Raw genomic sequence first — 18,325 nt, 5'->3', positions numbered from 1 at the left:
GAGCTGAAGCCCCTGTGGTTGCATTCGACCCACCCATGATGCCTCTCCCTAAATCCCTTATTGCAGTCTGCATGTGGATGAGCTATCGGAGAGGTCCTCTAACGAGAGCACCATTTGGGAGTGGGAAGGCAAGCCCTTTAGGCAGCCTCCTGTGTGAACAGACTGAGACTAAGCTTAAACTTCTGCTTCCCAGAAGCAACATGTTAGTGATGGAAACCCTTTTTTTCTAATTGGTCTATGGTAGACTGTCCTTCCCTCCTCAACTCTGGAGGGAAGGGGAAAGACAAATCTTTCACCTCTGTCACCTTAGTGTCTGACTCAAGGGAGGAAGATCTTATTTCCTGATGCCCCAGTTTCCTCTTCTGCCCTGGCTTTTCCCCAAAGGACTCTTTGCAAAGTGCCCACCTCTTTTTTTTGCTCCTGGAGGAACCAGTCTCCCTTTACTTTTCTAAAAGGCAGCCTAAAGGGTCACTCTGCTAACAAGCAATCTTGTACAATCCTTCTCTGGCTCATCAGCGAGGACATGACAAAGTCATTAGCCATCTGCACAGGAGTAATTAAGCCGTGCGTCCTGGCAGCTTGCCGTCATGCAGGCAACCGAGCAAAAGGGCCAGGGCGGCCCCGCTGCAGCCTGCTCCACCCCTGCCCGCGGTCTGCGCCGGGGAAGGGCGGTGGGGGCCGGTGCTGATATTCTTCCCTGCTAGGGCTTGATGGAGCGCTGGTGAAGGGGCTCAGAGCAAGGCAAAGCTAACAAGCATCCCCGCGAGTGCCGGTGTTACTCCCATCCCAAGCTGCTGTGATACAAAAACTCCCAGCTGGGCTGACAGTGACGAGCACACGCAGAGAAGATGCTGGGGGTAAGGGGGGATGGCAACGTGCGTATATATCTGCCTGAACATTTGCCTGCAAGTATCTGCCAGCACTGGCAGTACCATGATTCTGGCTTTTAACAGTAAGAGAGTTAATGGGCCAAATCCAAGCGAGGAGCAGCTGATTTAAGCTGCATCCAACCCGTGCAGCACTTCAGCCCCGGACCTTAGTCCCCCGGTAGCCCTGACTGCGGACGTGGCCAGCACACAGCTTCACTCCTGCCCGGCTCCTGCGAGTCGTGGTTGCATGCGCGGTACCACCCCAGCGCCTCCGAACCTAACGGGTAGACAAATCGTTGTTTAAGAACAGGTGTGACCAGCAATTTTGCCACCTGTTTTGCAAGGGGCAAAATCAGAAGTTGAGGAAACGTGACCATATAGCAATGAACGGGGCATGTAGGCTGCAGCTCCTGCTCGGGCGCTTGCCCACTCTCATCCTCCTTGCAAAGGAGTCCAAGCCGAGCTGGGCATATGAGACCTTGGGGATCTCTCAGGTTTTCTGTTGTCTCTGTCTTACTCAGTTGCTGGTTCCTACAGCTCTGAAGCTGTGGCCTGGCATCCTTTTCTGTCCCAGGTCAATGGGGATATTATGTTAGATATATGGATGTCTAAACTGTTATCTGTGTATTGATAAAGTTTGAGATCAAAGATACTCTGAAAGTTATTGTTTCAGTTATAATTGTTGGTTGCTTTCAGTACTGTTTTCTGCTAAGAGTCAACATATCGCCTTTCAGTTTCTTTGAATGGTCTGTCATTCTTTTGATAAATAATGACTAGTAGCATCTATTTTGCCTTCATTATACAAATTATTATATGATTTTTAGCCTTTTTAGCTTTGTTCTTCTCCAAGTCCTACCTGCCACAATCTTTTCCACATGCTTTTAATTATTTCTGTTATCAATGGACTTTTCAGTTCTGCCACCCACGTCCTTGAGCCAGGTGTCTGTGACTCACTGCACCATGTGCTAGTCATCAAGTCAGCCTAGTGAACAGCATTAGGATATATTCAGCCATATTTTCTCTTGCTCCTTCTGTGTACCCGCTAATATTTTGTTATGAATGCTCTTGCTTGCTGAGTCCTCCCTCATGGCTTGATCCTTTTCTCTGAATAGTCCCAGTGAAGTTAGGACTTAATCCCCTTGCAGCTCTGAGGTCTGGGGAAGAGAGTGCTTTTTAAAAACCCCAATCACATTTTCCTGCTCATCTCATTCTGTCCTTGATTAAAATATTAAGCCTTCATAGATCATTTTGCATGCTCAGGCATGCTGGCACAAAGTCCTGAGGAAGGTTTTTGAGGTCTTCAAAGGGTTTTCTGGTGCAAGAATAACAATTTTATTGCTTGATGGTGGTGACAGTTGCCTGAGTTGTTGAAGCCAGCTGAAAAAAGTTGTTTCTTCCCTTCCAGGTAACTATTTTCCCCAGCAGATTATTAGCTTTTGGGATTTTTTTGCTTTTATATGTTTTTCAAAGGGAATGTTAATGAATCCCTGTTTTGTGTTTTGACCAGGAATGGTGGTTTTTCACCATCACCTACATACAATTCAATTAGCTAACTGCCTTTGGTAATCAATCATGACACATTTCATGAGAACAGAATAACAGAAGGAAAAATCAAGTAGTGACAACTCTGTGGATGAGCGTCTTGAGTTAGTTTGCACCCATCCTTTCCTAGGTGCGGGCTCCAACACAGCCCCCAGCTCACTGCCACATCCTCTCTGCCACCCAGCACCTTGAAATACTGTGGAAAAAGAACATCCTATCCCTCCGCTTCAGGTTCGCATGCATAGGAGCCTGTCCTTTGGTGTCATGTGCAGTGATTGACTTTTAGATGGTCGATTCACCCCTCAGGTGTTGAGCTTAAAACATCCTTAAAATCTAGAGCTGGTCTCATCTTACCTATTTGGGATGGATTTTCTAGCCTTTCTTTGAGCTAGATGAACATGTTACTGCACAACTAAATTGTGCACGTTGGTACTAACACCAAGCCCGTGATTACAAACACGAGTGGATGTTTGTATATAGTGTGCCTTCACTGGAAGAGATGTACTCAACGCTTGGGTGCCCCAGATAGGTATCTATTTGTGTGTTTTCCTCAAAAACCTGGTTCCGTAGTTAGATGAGGCATGTGAGATTCGTTTCTTTGGAAGGATGGCAGAAACAGCTGATGCTCCCTCTGATGGGCCTCCCTACCTAGCAGTCTGGCACAGACGTGGCTCTAAAGAGCTTTATAATTTGTCTTTATGTTCTACGTGCTATTTAATGAAAGAATTTTTAATGAAAGACCCTTTCTGTACTGTAATTGAGCTCTTAATCTTATCTGAAAAGCGGAGCACAATCCCTTCAGAAGTGGTGGTCTAATAACAGTCTATTTGCATTTCCTGCACCATGATGTCACTCACAAGAGCAGCTCTCTTTATTTAAGAGCAGACAATAAGCAGATTTATTTGAGTCACAGATGTATGAGCGATGCCATGTGGAGTGGGCTTGAGAAGCGAAGCACCTCACTTCCAAACTGAGCAAGCAAGACCTCCCCTGGTCCTGAAAAGCAAGATGTGAGCTCTGTTAGCGAGCGCGTCAGTCCTCCTTCGGCTTGGGGCTCAACAAATGGCACACGAAAATGACAGCTGTCAGCAAAACGAATTAATCTAGGCAGGTAAAAGATAGCAGGAAATAAAAGTGGGAACATTGAAACAACAGGATGCTGAAATAATTGCGAGAAAGGCAACGTGTTCAGTGAAAATCTCTCCTTCATCCTCAGTCTTCAAAATACTTCTTACAAAAAATGCACAAGAACATCCTGCTTTTGAATAATTTGAACTACCTAAATAAACTTTTGCAGTCAGAATTATGAGTTAAGAAAGTTTAAAGAAGAAGGCTTAGCATGGGCCTTTTCATAGTCATTGCAGTAGATTTTTTTTAACCTGTCGTTTGGCTGGTGGGAGGCCAAGAGTCCTCACCCCAGGTTGATGAGGTCCCGTTGACTTGAGCAGCGATGGACACTACCAGTACCTAGTGGTGGATTGGCCCAAAATCCAAAATGTAGCTGGGGTACGTGAAGCACTTAGCACCAGAAAATACCTGAAGCTTAGTGGTGATCCACAGGTGCCACTCTGAAATCGAGGGGCTTTGGATGTGCTGAGCAAATACTGAACAGCTTTACTGCCTGCTTGGTACAGATGGTCATGAGTGGTGAAGTTGTGGGATGAATCAGTTACTAGTAAGTTTGGGTGCGAAAAATCCGACATCTCTACTGCTCTGGTCTGCAGAGTGCAGTGCGTTTGACTAGGCAGCTGTCTGGAGAGCAAGAGGCAAGCCTTCCCCGTCACCGGGCACGAGTAATGCTGTGCTTGTCACAGACGTGAGTTACGTTTTGCCGCAACCTGATGAAGTTAACGCAGTAAATTCCAGGCTGAGCTCAGACAGGCTGCGTCATCTCCCAGACAAGCAAGGACTAGGCTCTCTGCACTGCACTTCCAAAGCTGGTCTTGAGTGAGTTGGATTGCATCCACTGACATAAGTGTGTCATGTTTTGTCTTGCCCTATGAAGCAGATATCCTAGTCTAAACCAGCGCTGTCTTCTCAGCCTTTGCGTCTTCCGCTACCTCCTTGCACTGTTGTGCGCCTCTTTAGTGAAAAGATCCCATCTGTTTTGGTTTGGTCAGTCGTTTCTCCCCTTGTACTAATCCACTCATCCTTGAGAAGACCATTACTGGAGTAACAGGCCCTATTGAATCAGCCTTTGATGTGATGAGCAGTGGATTTTTGCAGTCAACATATCAATATACACTTTGGCTGTCATGCTAAAAATAAAAGATCAATTCTTTTTTTCCTGGAGAAAAATTGAGAAAGAACCTTTTCATGTTATAAACCACATGTACAAGGCTGAAGAGGGTGAAGGTGGAGATGAGCTTGTCTCCTGAGAGGAGTAAACTTGTCAATTTAGCAAATTAGAGGGAATATGCTTGCACCTTTTAAGTAGTCAGGTACCAAAATAACGTCACTCTGAGTAGGCAGGGCTGGGAATCATTCACCCCGGCACGCAGAGCCATTGACTTGACAGGTCTATTCTCACGAGACAGTTTGCTAATGCCAACTATACAAAATGAGGCCCAGAGAGACGTCTGGTCAAGGACAATTTTATTTAACTGATTTTACAAGACTGTTTGCCAGTGTTTTGCGTTCCCTTTGCACCCCTGCCGCTGGGGTCTTTGGAGGGCAAGAGGAACCGCTCTGTCTGCCGTGCGCCCACCCTGCGCAGTGATGCCGATGGGGTTTGCATGATGCACCCATGAAAGCTGCCAAGTGCCAGAAGAGGCTTGGTGCTGTTTCAGTCGAAGCTGTGAAAGGTTACAGGGAATTTGATGAATTATTCAGTATCGTGAAGGACTCTGTGAGAAATAATTAGCGGATGTGTTTATGCGAGGTGGAAGTGGAGGACGTGCTTCGGCAGAGGAGCGGGTGCTGCCTGCAGAAGCAGCTGGGGCTTTGCAGAAGCTCAGGCGCAGGGCGCAGAGCCCGGGGTCGCAGCAGTGACGGGGAGATCCTCGGTGTCTGGATGCACACCGGGGCCGTGCAATGTGCCGTTGCACCATCTGAGCCAGTGGTCTGTCCTAGTGGCATCGCTGGTGCAGATCCCTCTCCAAAATCAGTGTAGCATTAACCCAGACCCGATAACCCCCATGCAAAGAGCTGTTCTTTAGAGCCCGCTTTGGGCTTTCTGGCAGAAACAGGAGGAAATGGGGGAAAGCCCCAGCCAAGCTGTGCTGTGTCTAACAGCTCGACCACCAGCCTCTTTGCTCCACGTTTCTGCAACGGCAGAGCAGGCAGAATTCTGCCGGCGGTCCAGGCGGAGGGCCGCGAAACAGCGTGTTCTCCCGGCGCCTGGGCTCTGTGCTGCGATAACGACACCCGCCGCTGTACTTGTCACGGTAATAGGGAGGAGATGACTCAGAGACACACAGGGAGCAGTTAGCAGCCAAGCACCGGTTTTACAGAGGCTGAGCACAGCTGGGTTTGGTGCTCCCAGGGGCGATGCTGCATCCCTGCAGCGCATCTCCCTCCGGCAAGGGGAAGGTGCCAGGCCAGGGCAGCGGGGCACCCCGAGGCGGTGCGATGAGGCGAATGCCAAAGTCCGGGGGGCAATTTCCCACATTGGTGCTTTTTTGCAGCGTTATTTCTTCCCCTGCGAGATGGTTTGCTGTGATGACTTTCTCCTTTCTGGTCCTTCACCACCGTGCTTGGGAAATCTGAATTGAAGCACACACTTTTGGACTTATTCTTCTCCTATCTACAATGACCTGTAAATCAGGATCATCCCTACAGCTTTCAGTGAAGTTTATTGATGCATGAAATTTTGATGCTTTTTCTGCTTTTAGGCCCTGAATTTGTGACCAGGCATGCACATGCTCAACTTAAGAGTTGTGGGCAGTCCTGTCACCGTCCCAGGAACTGCTCAGGTGCTTGCGGTTAGGCAGGTTTGCATTGCCGGAGTACCTACAGCTTCCCTTTCAGTGTTAAACAATTTCCGCCTTTTCAGTTTCACACTAATTTATTCTTTGGTCTCTGTCACATCCTTAGTTTCGTTAATTACTGCTAGTCCCTTTAATTTCCTGGTGAGTACTAAAAAGGGGCTAAAACCAAATGCTTGAAAGCGTCAGAAAAAGGTTTGGAGGGGTGTTTAAAACCCATCTGTTTTTTCCTGCGTGGGTTTTTTTTTTTTTTTTTTTTGGCTATCTGCACTTATGCTATCTCCCTGATAAGCTCATAAAAGAAACTCCAAAATCAGCCAGCCAAGCAGATAAGGAGACAGATGTTGAGTGCAAAGGTCAAATAAATACAGGCAGTTCAGGAAACGGGTGTTGCAAAACAGTGGTAAACTGAATGGGTGAAAAAGGAAAGCTTTTTGAATGGGATTGTAAGGTGAAAATTTTTTTCTGCAGTGAAGAAAAAACCCCATTTAGTCCCCCCCCAGATCCCAATGAATTCAAGGCAATAAAAGAGAAGAAATAATATGCATTTTGGTAATTGCCTGCCCGTTAGCCCATGCATTTGCTGCAAGAGAGCATGCCACCTCCTTAACAAGCATGCAAAGCCTGGTGCCCTGTTGCATGTATATTTTTCCTATGGATTCTGCATGCTGTTTTATGATGTGTGAGTGGGTGGTTAGAGAAATAACAATGAATTGCTGGCTGATGCCACCTATGGTGGTAGATTGGTCTGATGGGAGCTGGAAAATGTGGATGTCCAATAGTTTCTGGATCATGGCATACCCGTGTACTCTGCAGGAGCCTTGTCCTGGCAGATCCTACCCAGGGCCTTTGACTGTGAGTTAAATGAAGTTGCTGGGAAGTTTGTTCTGGCCTTTACCCTGTGGCTGGCTGGATGCCTGGTACACCTGGGCTCTGATTTTCCAGTTGTTTTATGGGTGCTGCCACCCAATATGGAACAGGTCTAGAAAAACATTTAACAACCTGCAGTCAGCAGAACTTGCCTGCATCTGGTGATGGCTGACCTGGGATTGTTGCTTTACTCCCCATTTCTGAGTAATTTCACATCTTTCTAACCTGTTAGGAACGAGAGAAATCCTTAATTAAAATGCAGTTAATTCCAGCCTCATTAGCCTGGATCATGTTTTGCTCTTCCTCCCACGGTAAGCAGAGACGGGAATTGTACTTGCTTTCATTAAAAATGCAAAATGCCACCAGGTGGTCGCTCCCTGGTACAAGCAGTGACTTCTGCTACGGCGTTTGTCGCACGGGCGGCCGCGAAACGCTGCCCCAGATCCATCCTAATGACTCTGTCAGCCTTATCTGCCGTCCCAAATGGGACCTGTGGCAACGGGGCATCGCTAACGCCTGAGTCCCCATGCTCTTCTTGCAGCCTGGCCGTGTCGCCCGGCAATGCTGATCCTCCGCGGTGCGCGGATCAGTCCTGCCGCGTTCAAACCGCCTCTGGCCTTGGTTTTGTAAAATGCTGAGCATGGTTTATTTAGGGCATCTCTAGGCGAGGTTAAGAAGAAACCACTGTGCTTCCTTAGTCATGGCTGAAATATAAATCTCACCAAGTACAGCCTGGAGGGTGAAACGTGTGCTGACCCTGCGGGGCCGCGGTATGGGATATGTCTTCAAAGAATCAGGAAATGCAGGAATTCAGGTTCCTGAGCACTGTTACTCTGGCTACAGCTGGCAACAAGTTATTTTGCAAGGTGTTTTATATTCAAAAAAATGAGGGAAGTCTAATCAGGACTTGCTAAATTTCATGAAGTCAGACACTTGGGATTCACATCAGACCTGTATTTTTGTGGAATAATTCAATAATGCAAATATTGTATATTTATAAAAGGACACTTGAGTTTTCTGTTGTTTGGTGAGGCTACACGTTGTCTTCTCTTGTGGTCATAAACTTTAATCTCCAGTAGTTTGTCATTGCACATCTGCTCACTCCTACCCCAGGAATATTCACCCTGTGTGCTTTGCATATTGCTGATTTTTCGAAAGAAAGCACACAATACTTGCTTGAGCAAGGCTACTTTTCGAGCAGATTTAACCCGGACTGGGTCCTGCATAAAAACAGAATCCAATCTCATATCTATTGCCACGTGTCTCAATTACTTTTTCTCTCACCATTGCTTTTGCATTTCTCCTTCAGACGCAGTTCAGCAGCAGCAGCATCCAGAACCTCATGGAGTTCAGGTACAGCTCCTTTTGTCCTTGTGTCTGCTGTGATGCATTTCCTTATCTCAGACAGATCTTTATTTAAGTCTGTTTTTGCCTGGGTTGACGGATACGTTCTTCGAGCTGTAAATATTGCAAATCTTGGATACAGACACTTTCTTTACTTGTGAATCTAATAGGGTTTCTCTTTCAATATCTCACTGAATTTCTGAAGACTCCCTTTCTCCCTACAACCTCAAAAGCTTCTTTCTGCCAAGATAAAATAGAAATCGCCGTTTGGATTCTCTCCCTCTCTGTATTCCCATGTCGCGCCGTGGCGGTGTCCTTTTGGCAAGGCAGCTCTCGGGGCCAGGCTGCCGGTGGCCGTAACCCCGAGTCGGGGAGCGTCGCGGGGGTGCAAGGAGGGACCGTCCCTCCCAGGCAAGGCGCACCGGTGTCCGTGTCCTACGACTCATCACCCAGGTGGGACTCGGTGGCATGGCTGGGTGAGTCCATCACCGAGCTTTCACGGCTCATTCCGGATGGGCACAGGGGGTCATTAGCCACTGAGTGCTGCTGATTTTGGGGAGGGGGAGTAGCACCCTCCACTACATCGCTCTGAAGTGCAAAGCTCTCGGTGTCCTGAGAACGCCAACGTCCAGGCAGAAATGGCCCCGCGGCAGAAGCTCCGCAGCAAAACCTTGTTGGCTTCTGTGAAATGCCACAAAATTAATTTAAATTGCTGCTGAGGAGCCTTTACTGCAACTCACTTTTTTTTTTTTTTTTTTTTTTTTTTTTTTTTTTTCCCCTATGTCCAAACCTCTGTATAATGTTTGAAAACACCCTGGGAAACGGGACAGAAATCGCTGAGGGTCAGCTACCATGGGAGGTCGACATCCTGAACAGCCAAAAAGGGCTGTGAAATCCATCCCATTTTGGGGCCCGGCTGGAGCAGCGCTGCTCTCCGACCCGAGAGGGACCCGAGCCTGCCCGCGGGAGACCGGGGCAGAGCAGCGGGGGCACCGGGGCAGCGTCCAGGCCCCCAGTGCCCACGCTAGCCTGGGGATCACCCTCGAGCCGGGGGTCCAGAAGAGCCACCACCGGGTGCAGGTTCCCCGCTTGCGTTGGCCGCCTTCGTGCATCCCTCAGCCGTAGGGAGCTCCGCGTAAGCAGCCCCGGGAGGTGCCGTTTTCGGGACACGCGAGCAGTGAAAGCCGGGCTGCTGCGGCCAGTGCAACGAGCAGGTTGGTGCCAGTACCAGGATAAGGCCGTTACCTGCTGGACTAATTGTCCAGGCTTGCACAGGCTGCAAAAATTAAGGCTCTTTGCACGTTTCTGCTCGCGCCGGCAGGGCCAGGCAGGCACGAGAAACCCCTCCGACTCCCCAAGCAGAGGCCTGCGTGTACCGGCCCCTTCATTGCATAGCCAGAAAAACACAAAGTGGCCCAGATGCATCTTAACCAGGGGCAGATTTGGAATCAGGGGAGAAGGAAAGGCACAGCCAGGTCCAAAGGTGCTTTGAAGGGGAGTAAAACTGGCTGCCAGGCTTTGGAGAGCGAGTTCACTCTTTCTGTCTCTCTCTTTTTTGCTCTTTCCTCCTGTTCTGTGTTATTGCTCGGTGGCCAGAGGGCTGCAGGCATTTCAATCCTCTCCTCCAAGTCTGTGTCTCGAAAAGGGCCTGGAGAATGTTTTCTTCTGAGATGCAGCAAATGGAAAGTGCACAAAGCAGGCGTCTCGCAGCCTCCCTTCCCTGTCTCGGAGAGAGGAATCCACCAAGCCCTAGAGCCTGACTCACTCGCTGTGTGAGCATGAATTAACCAGGAATGTTCGAGAATTATTCCTGAATAATTCATGAACCTGAATTAATCATGCATTTTCATGAATTATTCATGAATAACTCATGGAAATGCAAGGTTTATTCATGCTCCAAAAAACCCAAGGCTTTTTCTCTTCTCTTCTGCTCTCTCTTCCTGTAAGCAACAGCCCTGAAACGAGCTAAGGAAAAAAAAATACATATACGTATATGGAAAAATAGCAGGAATCATAATGCTGAAACAAAACAATCAGGAAAAAAGAAAGCCAAGGGGCTTATTTTTTTTGCAGTGGGGACAGCAGGTGGGAGCTCTCCAAGCCAGACAAAGGAAACCTGAGCAGGAATTGTGGTGAAGGGACAACCCCAAGGCAAGAGGACCGTGCAGTCACCTCCTCTGGAGCAGGCAGCCGGGATCGGGATAGACAGGAGACATTTTGCAAGACTCAGCACCTGGAGCGGTGCTAACCAGGCAAGGACTGAGCTCGGTCGCTATCAGGATTTTGATCTCTCTCTCTCTTTCTCTCTTTCTCTGACTGCGGTTGTGTAGTTTGGGTGCGTTCTTTAAAATAAATGAGCAAGCAGTAAGTGGGGCAGGAGGGAGCAGGAGCAGCAGCATCTCTGAAGATTAGTGGTTTTTCTTTAAGTGTTAAAGAAGGGAAAGCACCTCTAAAGAGCTTTTGGGGGGGCTTGGACTGTTTGCTGTTTGGAATATGGAGCTGTTTTGTGTGTTGGGGAGGGAGAGGTCGCAGCTACATGTTTATGCTAGTTTGCTGGTCTCCCTGCAGCCTCTGGGGCTCAGGACGGGGCTGCGGGCAGGGCTGTGCCGTGCTGTGCCGTGGAGCACCCAGCCTCTGCGGCGAGAGAAGGGCACGCGGGCAGCAAGTTGATTAATGCACAGTTAATTCCTATGCAGCGTTTCCTGTTAAAAATGCGTCCTAGCTCGTCTCGGCCAGGGGAAAAGGCTTGGAGTGAGTTAGGTGCGAATCGGAGCCGGCCGGGCTGCGGGCAGGATTGGGGGCCGTTATGGCTTCTGTGGGCAAGTTTTTCTGGGTGATGCTTGAGCAGCCAGGGGGGAGGAGGAGAAAGGTCTCCAGGGAGAACCGACCCTCCCAATGAGAGGAATCGAAACTGAGCTTGACTTTAATGGGCACCTGGGGCCAAACCTAGGGATTGCACTAAACTGGGCTGTTCCTCACTTTTCTGGGCTGCAGCTGCCTTTCCCACCAGCTTGTCCCCCCCCCCACCTCCCTCCCCTCCAGCTCGCTCCCGTTGGCTTTGTGCACCACGGCGGTTCCCCACAGCGTGCCCGGCACAGGGGCAGCCCCAGCCCCTAAACCCTCCTGCCAAGCACAGCCGCGCGAGGCTGTCTGGGGTGATGCACGGCCATGTGTCTCTCGCCACTCTGTGCCTCAGTTTCCCCATGTGTGAAACGGAGGTAACTTGCGTTTCACCATGTGTGAAACGGAGGTTTACTGAACAAAATAGCTGGAAAGATGAAGGAGTTACCCAGGTGTGCTCCAGGAAATGGTCCTTCAGGGTGTCTTTTTTCTGCCACCTCGACACCGTACAGATGCAATCCTGCAGCGAATTGCCGTAGTCGCAGTGAAGTCAGCGGAGCTGTGCTGATTCACCCTGGCAGAGGAACACGCCTGTCTCCGCACCGTGTCTTATCTAGTGTCTGCTAAACATGTTCCCACGAGAGCCGGTCCTGCCTGCCCCCAGGGGACACGTGTCACCGCTGGAGCTGCAGTTCCTGGCTGAATAAAGTGGAGCAGCACTAAAAGCACATGGGTTTGCGCCCAAAATCGGTGCAAGGACAACCCCCAGGGGAGACGTTCCGTAAAAGTTGGGTGCAGAAGGGCAAGAATGGAAAAAGCAGAAGGACTGGTAGGAAAGGTGGAAGGGAGCTCATTGCAGGGACTTTAGATCTACAGGCTACATTGCCTGTAACTAATTAACTGTTTGTTAATTCTCCCAACCATGACAGACAGTACTGGGAAGTGCTTTTTTTTAATCAGATAAAAATAGAGTTAAAACAACCCAGCAGTAGGAGGTGGAGAGAGGTTACACTGGTCATATTTGTCATTACAGCCATTCGTAGGCCTGTCTATAGCTTTTGCTGCTGGAGCTGACGAATGCTTGGTTAATGTCATTATTTCCAGCTGTTTGTGTCCCAAGCGCTTGGTGCTGGGTGTCCGAAGCCGTGCTCCGAGGTGCACAGCCAGGCCCTGCAGTACGAGGCCCGAGGAGCACGGCACGCCGGCGGTGACATCTCCTCCTGCTCTCCCTGCTCCAGGTGGGGCAGCTCCGATGTCCGCCAAGCTCTACGTCCTCATCAGCTGGCCTGACGGCAGCCGCGTGATCAGCATCGAGAACATCAAGGAGCCGCGGAAGCCCTTCCACCTCTACGCGGTGGGCGAGCAGGTGCTGGCCCGCTGCCCCGGCTTTAGTGGGCTCTACTGGGGGATTGTGGAGGGCATAAGTGGTGAGTGACCTTGCCTGTCCTGGGCTTTGCACCGTGGGGCTGCTCAGGAGCAACCTCTAGAAAACAAGTTCTGTGCTGAAAAGTCCTCTCTTCCTACAGAGCATAAAGATATTTTAGAGAAAAGGCTGCTGGAAGATAGACAGCTTCTGGAGAAGTTAAGTGAGTAGTGTCTTTGCTTCAGAGCCTTTCATATGTCATGGAGTTGTTTCTGGCAAGAAAGTAATTGAGGGTTGCACCCTTCTACCTCCTTCGGGCCTTTTAAGTGGGAGGATGCTGGGGGCATGATGGTTCTGCCATGGATGTCACAGCCCATGTCTCTACAACCGGGGTGAAGAGCACTGTGTGGGAGGCGGGGGATACACATCACTGCTACCCCACTCAACAGCTTGACTGTTCACCTTGCTTTCAGAAGAAGAACCCGCCATCCATAGCATGATGCCGCCCCCGCCAAAAAAATCAAGGAAAACCTTCCCAAAGTGGACCCCGGGGAATACGTCCAGGAAATACCACGGCGACAGGACCTACCCTGCCAAGCCGCTGCTGCGGGCTGCCGAGGCAGGCTCGCCCCATGACGTTGGCAGCTCCTCCGTCATCAAGGAGAGACGTGCCCTGGGCAGCGCAACGGGAAGTCCCTGCACGCTGGTGGCACCCCACCACCCTGCCAGTGCCTTCAACCCACCGCCCAGCTTCGTGACCCTGGCCGTGCCGGGGACCTCCCAGAGCGAGGAGGACAGGCCTGGCACAGCCCCCAGAGGTACTCGTGGCTGGGAGAAGTTAGGCTGAACATTGGGCCATGTCCCTCTAGCTCTGCCCTGCGTCACTCCGACCCACGGAGGTTGGGATGGGTACCCACAGCTGCCAGGAGGGCTCTGCTTTGCTCCAGGGCTGTGCGCGTCTTCCCGCAGGGCTACAAGGGTTAGAGACCAAGTTCTCTGGTCCTTCCCACGTGGAAGGCCTTCTCCAGGGAGGCTGTTTAAAAGGAGATATCTATGTGGGAGCATAGTATATCTGTTTATACCAGGCACCAGCTCTTTTTCCTATGCTAGTAGTTCTTTCCCTATAAGCCAAAAAAACCAATCCAGTCTGCCTGAATAACACTAAAACACCCCAAAGCCTTGTGCCTCAACTAGCCAAACCTCCTCAGATGTGCCTCTTTACTTGCCTGCTTTTCCGGCCACTAGTGCACACACTAAAGGCAATTATAATACAACAGTGTGTTTTTATCTCCCTGCTGATGAACGCACCAGTGTCCAGAGACAGGTTCATTCTTCCTGCCTTGCCTGCTATGTCTTTTGTGCTAGAAACAACAGAAGCTCTTGAGATACCATGTTTTTCTAACAACAAAATCCATATTCTTCAGTCCTGGAAAGCACGTCTGGATCACTCTGCTGTGCAGAGGCAGTAATGTGTTGCTACGCTATCTAGCAGCAGTGCTGGGATAAATGTATTCCTGAGACAAAGGGATTCGGGTGATCATCTTCTCAGCAGCTGGCTCGCTTAGCTTATCTCCCCTTCCTTGCCTCTAGATTACGTGGCCCTGGCAGCGAAGAGGAAATCAGATGGCATCTTGTCTCAGTGCCTGCAGCACATCCGTCTGAACAGGTAACGCTTTCAAGCACGGTGAGGACCCTGAATGTTTCGTGTACTGTCACTTCATGCTGCGGAGTCTGGCAGCTCTAGTTCCATGCCCTGACGGTGCTTGCTTTGAACAGATGTTACTGTAGACATAAACCTAAAGGGTGGAAGATGACGGGGGTTACTGGGGGTACATCTAGGCTGTGGGGCGAGCGGATTCCCTAGTGCTCTGCCGTCCTGGTCCCCTGGTTGGGCAAATGAGGGAGCTATGGGGTGCATCAAAGTCCTCCCCCCACCTCTGTGCTGGGGCTTCCTCCTCAGGCAAATGGGGTGTATAGGAGGCTGCCCACAGGAAGGACCACTGACATGTCCTCTCAGCCCGGTTCTTTCTTGCTGTAAGTGAAACCGGGGTTGACTTTGCTGTCAGCCCTTGAATTCCAGATAAATCACAGCAGGAATGAATATGAATATGAAGCTACTTGTCGCAGTGCTTTTTAGCTTGTTTGTTTGTTCCAGTTGTGAAGAACGAAAGCTAGAAGGTTTGCAAGAGGCAGATGACTTTGAGAGAGTTCAGAAAAAAATTGTTCCTGGTGAAATGGAAAGGTAATTAGCAAAAGAAGGCACTTGTTCTTAACAGTATTATCCTCCTTACTACAGAAAAAACCCCACCGAGCCTACAGCTGGGTGGCAAAATCCTGTAACTTTAAAATGAAGAGCTGCTGAATCTCTACATAATCAGAGACAGCTCTTTCTTTTCAATTGTAGGGCTTGGAGCCTGCAAGCAGGCTCTAAAATAATACAGAAATCACAAAGCTCGTGTCTATAACCATCAAAATGACATCCATCATGTTGAACATGGTTCTGTGTTGCTTCGTTTATTGCTGGTTTCTTTGATAACAAGCACCCAGTAGTGAAGCGGATAGTAGGGACAGTTTTATTGGAAAAAAATGGATGCCAAAAATGATGTTACAGTACTTGCATTGCAATTTGCTGCGTGCCCTTGTTTAGTACCATGAATACCTGCTTCCTGGTACTTGCAGGACAGGGTTTATATCTTTCCTTGAAACAAAAAAGAAACCCAAGTATCAAGTCTCCCTGCACGCGTGACAAGGAGGGTTTGCGGGTTATGCTCTGGCCACTTCTGAGCTTCTAAAAACGTCAGATCATGTCATTCTTCTCCCCCGCCTTGCTCCTCGCCTGGACATGGCTGGACGGGCTGGCACTCCAGCAAGGGTTGTCCTGTGCCCGTTTGCAGGGGGTGTGAAACGTATTACCACATCCCTTAGTAATACTCGTTATGAGGCTGTGGTGTCCCCTTGCCTCCATGCATGTTGTACCCTCCGTTTAACTTTTCAGGGCAGAGAAGGTTGAGCAGCTGGAGAGGATTGTCTTGGAGCTCCAACAGGATGTCCTCACTCTGAAGAGGAAGGTGCAGAGGCTGGAATCCCTGTCTTTCCAGGAGGAACCTCACCGACAGCCATGCGAGGTGGTGGAGCTCTTCAATGGCTACACGAGGGAACAGCTCAAAGAGGCCATCCGCTTTGACCAGAAAATCAGCACAGCCTGCAAGACACTCCTCTACAAGCTTTTCACGTCCGACTATATCCAGAGCCACTCCATCACGGGGCGGAGGGGCAACACTTTCCGAGAGGCAAAACCCATGATGGACGAACGATGCATCAAAATCATTCGGGTGCTGTTGAAGCAGAAGTTTGGAGATCACCTCAGTGACACGGTGATCACAGAGAAGATACAAAACGTGCAGAAAGCCCTGAGGCAGAAATTTAAGACAGAATGTCTCTGATGCCTGGAGGATTTGGTGTCTCTGCTCCTGCCACACTCATCAGTGTACCTGAGTCCATACTGCTGCTGCTTTGTAGACTCCCTGCCAGGAACCAGCCCAAGTGAACCGTGCATTAAACACATCACAAGCCTTTCAATGCCAAACATCTGCCTGCAGTAACCCTGCAAGAAGCTTGCCCAGCTTTGCTAGAACTTTGCACATCTGCTGGCACATTACAAGTCATGTCTCCTCTTGTGTGCATGCAGATCTCACTCTGGGGTCCCTGTGATCATCTCCAGGCCTTTTTGGTTAACAGTCAAATGGCTTGATTGCTGCTGGATCCAAATATGGGTTGGTAAACCAGCCTTGTTCCACTTTTCCTTCTGAAACATAATTCTGCAGACCTCTTGGGAACCAGACAGTAAAACTGAGATACGGTCAGGGCTGAAACTCTAGGAAACTTGAAGTTCTCTCTTTTCTTCCCACCTATACTGCAGAAAGTCTGTATGTCAGCTCCAGCTCAAATGGAGATGTGCACTCTACCCTCTTCGCTAATGTGCATTTCTTCCTCTGTCTGACAACCCTGGTTAAGAACGAGGAGGGAAGGAGCGGTGAGGGAGAACCACCACTGACCAAGGAAAAGGTTGTCACTGGACACTTCCCAGGCATCATTTTCCTACCACGTGAGGACTGAGACGTGGATGCTCCACAGGGCTCCCCTTCCCGCAGGTCAGGGAGAAGGGTCGGCTTTGGGCGAGTAGTGTAACCCCAAAGAAAGCTATGACCTCCAGCTGCAGATGGACTTTGTGTCGCTCCACACAGCTTCTCCCCGCATGGCCAGGGCTGCCGGCTTCTGCTTGTGGGACAGTATTAGCTCCCTTTGCTCCCAGTGAATGCATTTTACAATTCCCTGTGGTAACAGAAAGGCAGACTCAATAAAACAACTCCATAAAACCTTCAGAGAAGGAAAGGCTGATTATTTCATTTTTCCCTCTCCTTTGTTTTGTATTTAATGTTCTTAACACAGCTGTATGGCAGAGGTGTCTTCGCTAACAGAAAATCTACTGAGCAAGGGAACAAGAAGTCTCCCATACAAATTACAATATATAAATTTTTCTTTCAAAGCCAGATTATTTCTATGCAGAAATTCTGAAGTTAATGATGTAAGAGAAAGGGGGAACTTTATTTGTCTCACTGCAGATTCACCTCTCCTTGGAAGATCAGAAATATTATGAACATAGACACTATAACTTAAATATAGTATTTATATCCCAGCTGATAAATTCCAAGCACAAACAGGAGCTCTGCCATATAAAAGGCTATGAAGAAGGACTAGAGACACCTGTTTTTTCCTAAATACCTTAAAGCTAGAGTTTGGATGGGTTAGAAGTGCTTTTAACATTAAAAGAATAATATGCTGGCACCAATCCACCTCACAGAAATGCTACAAAATACCAAACATGCCCTTTTAAAGAGGCTTCTTGCATAAGAAATTGTTTTTGTTAAGTTTAATTTTGAAATTATTCTGAAAAGAAAATGTCAGCTGTTTTGAGTTAATCAAAACAGTTTAATTTATATGTTTCATATTCTGCTTTCAAGTATTTAATTTTTCACAGCTCCATGAGAAATAATAAAGCAAAGTAAATATATTGGAAACCAAAGAGCTGTTTTGAAAGAAAAATGGAAATGTTTCGTTTTCAGAATCCCCCTCCCCTTTTTTCTACTTGCAAAACACAATTATTGGACTAAGGTTGATCCCGTGAAGCATTTTGATTTTGGTGGGAGATGTGCTTGCCAACGTTTTTGGCACTGCTTTGATCGGACGTGTTTAACAGTTCTGCTAAATTGCTGTAGCCAATAACTAAAGCTGTTCCTTCTGTTTCCCCCGTGCAGATGCCTTTGCCTAAGTCTCTATCCTGCAAGCACAACATCAATGTAGTTTTTTTATTTGTACGAACCTTGACTTGAACAGCAGCTGAACCAGGTCTGGTCGTATCGTGATCGCCCCACGTGGAGGCAAGATGCAGCCCGACCTTGCAAATGTATCTGCAACGAGCAAAACCGCCCCCAAATCTCCCGAACACAGCAATAGTCCTTAAATTGGGGCTGCCTTTCCAGGGACGTGGTGGCTTCCTGCTGCAGGCAGTC

General features: G+C 48.9%; 1 protein-coding gene across 1 annotated transcript; it reads left to right on the top strand.

The window, feature by feature from the left end:
* Positions 1-12,489: 12,489 nt before the first annotated feature.
* LOC112979032 (uncharacterized protein KIAA2012 homolog) lies at positions 12,490-17,142 on the top strand. Its single transcript, XM_026092899.2, has 6 exons — positions 12,490-12,819; positions 12,919-12,978; positions 13,229-13,573; positions 14,346-14,421; positions 14,911-14,997; positions 15,751-17,142. The coding sequence occupies exons 1-6, from the start codon at positions 12,645-12,647 to the stop codon at positions 16,196-16,198; spliced, it is 1,191 nt and encodes a 396-aa protein (XP_025948684.2). The 5' UTR covers positions 12,490-12,644; the 3' UTR covers positions 16,199-17,142.
* The last annotated feature ends 1,183 nt before the right edge of the window (positions 17,143-18,325 follow it).

The sequence above is a fragment of the Dromaius novaehollandiae genome, chromosome 16, assembly GCF_036370855.1.
Source record: "Dromaius novaehollandiae isolate bDroNov1 chromosome 16, bDroNov1.hap1, whole genome shotgun sequence".
In the NCBI taxonomy this organism is placed as follows: Eukaryota; Metazoa; Chordata; class Aves; order Casuariiformes; family Dromaiidae; genus Dromaius; species Dromaius novaehollandiae.
This window is presented reverse-complemented; position numbering and strand designations above follow the sequence as displayed.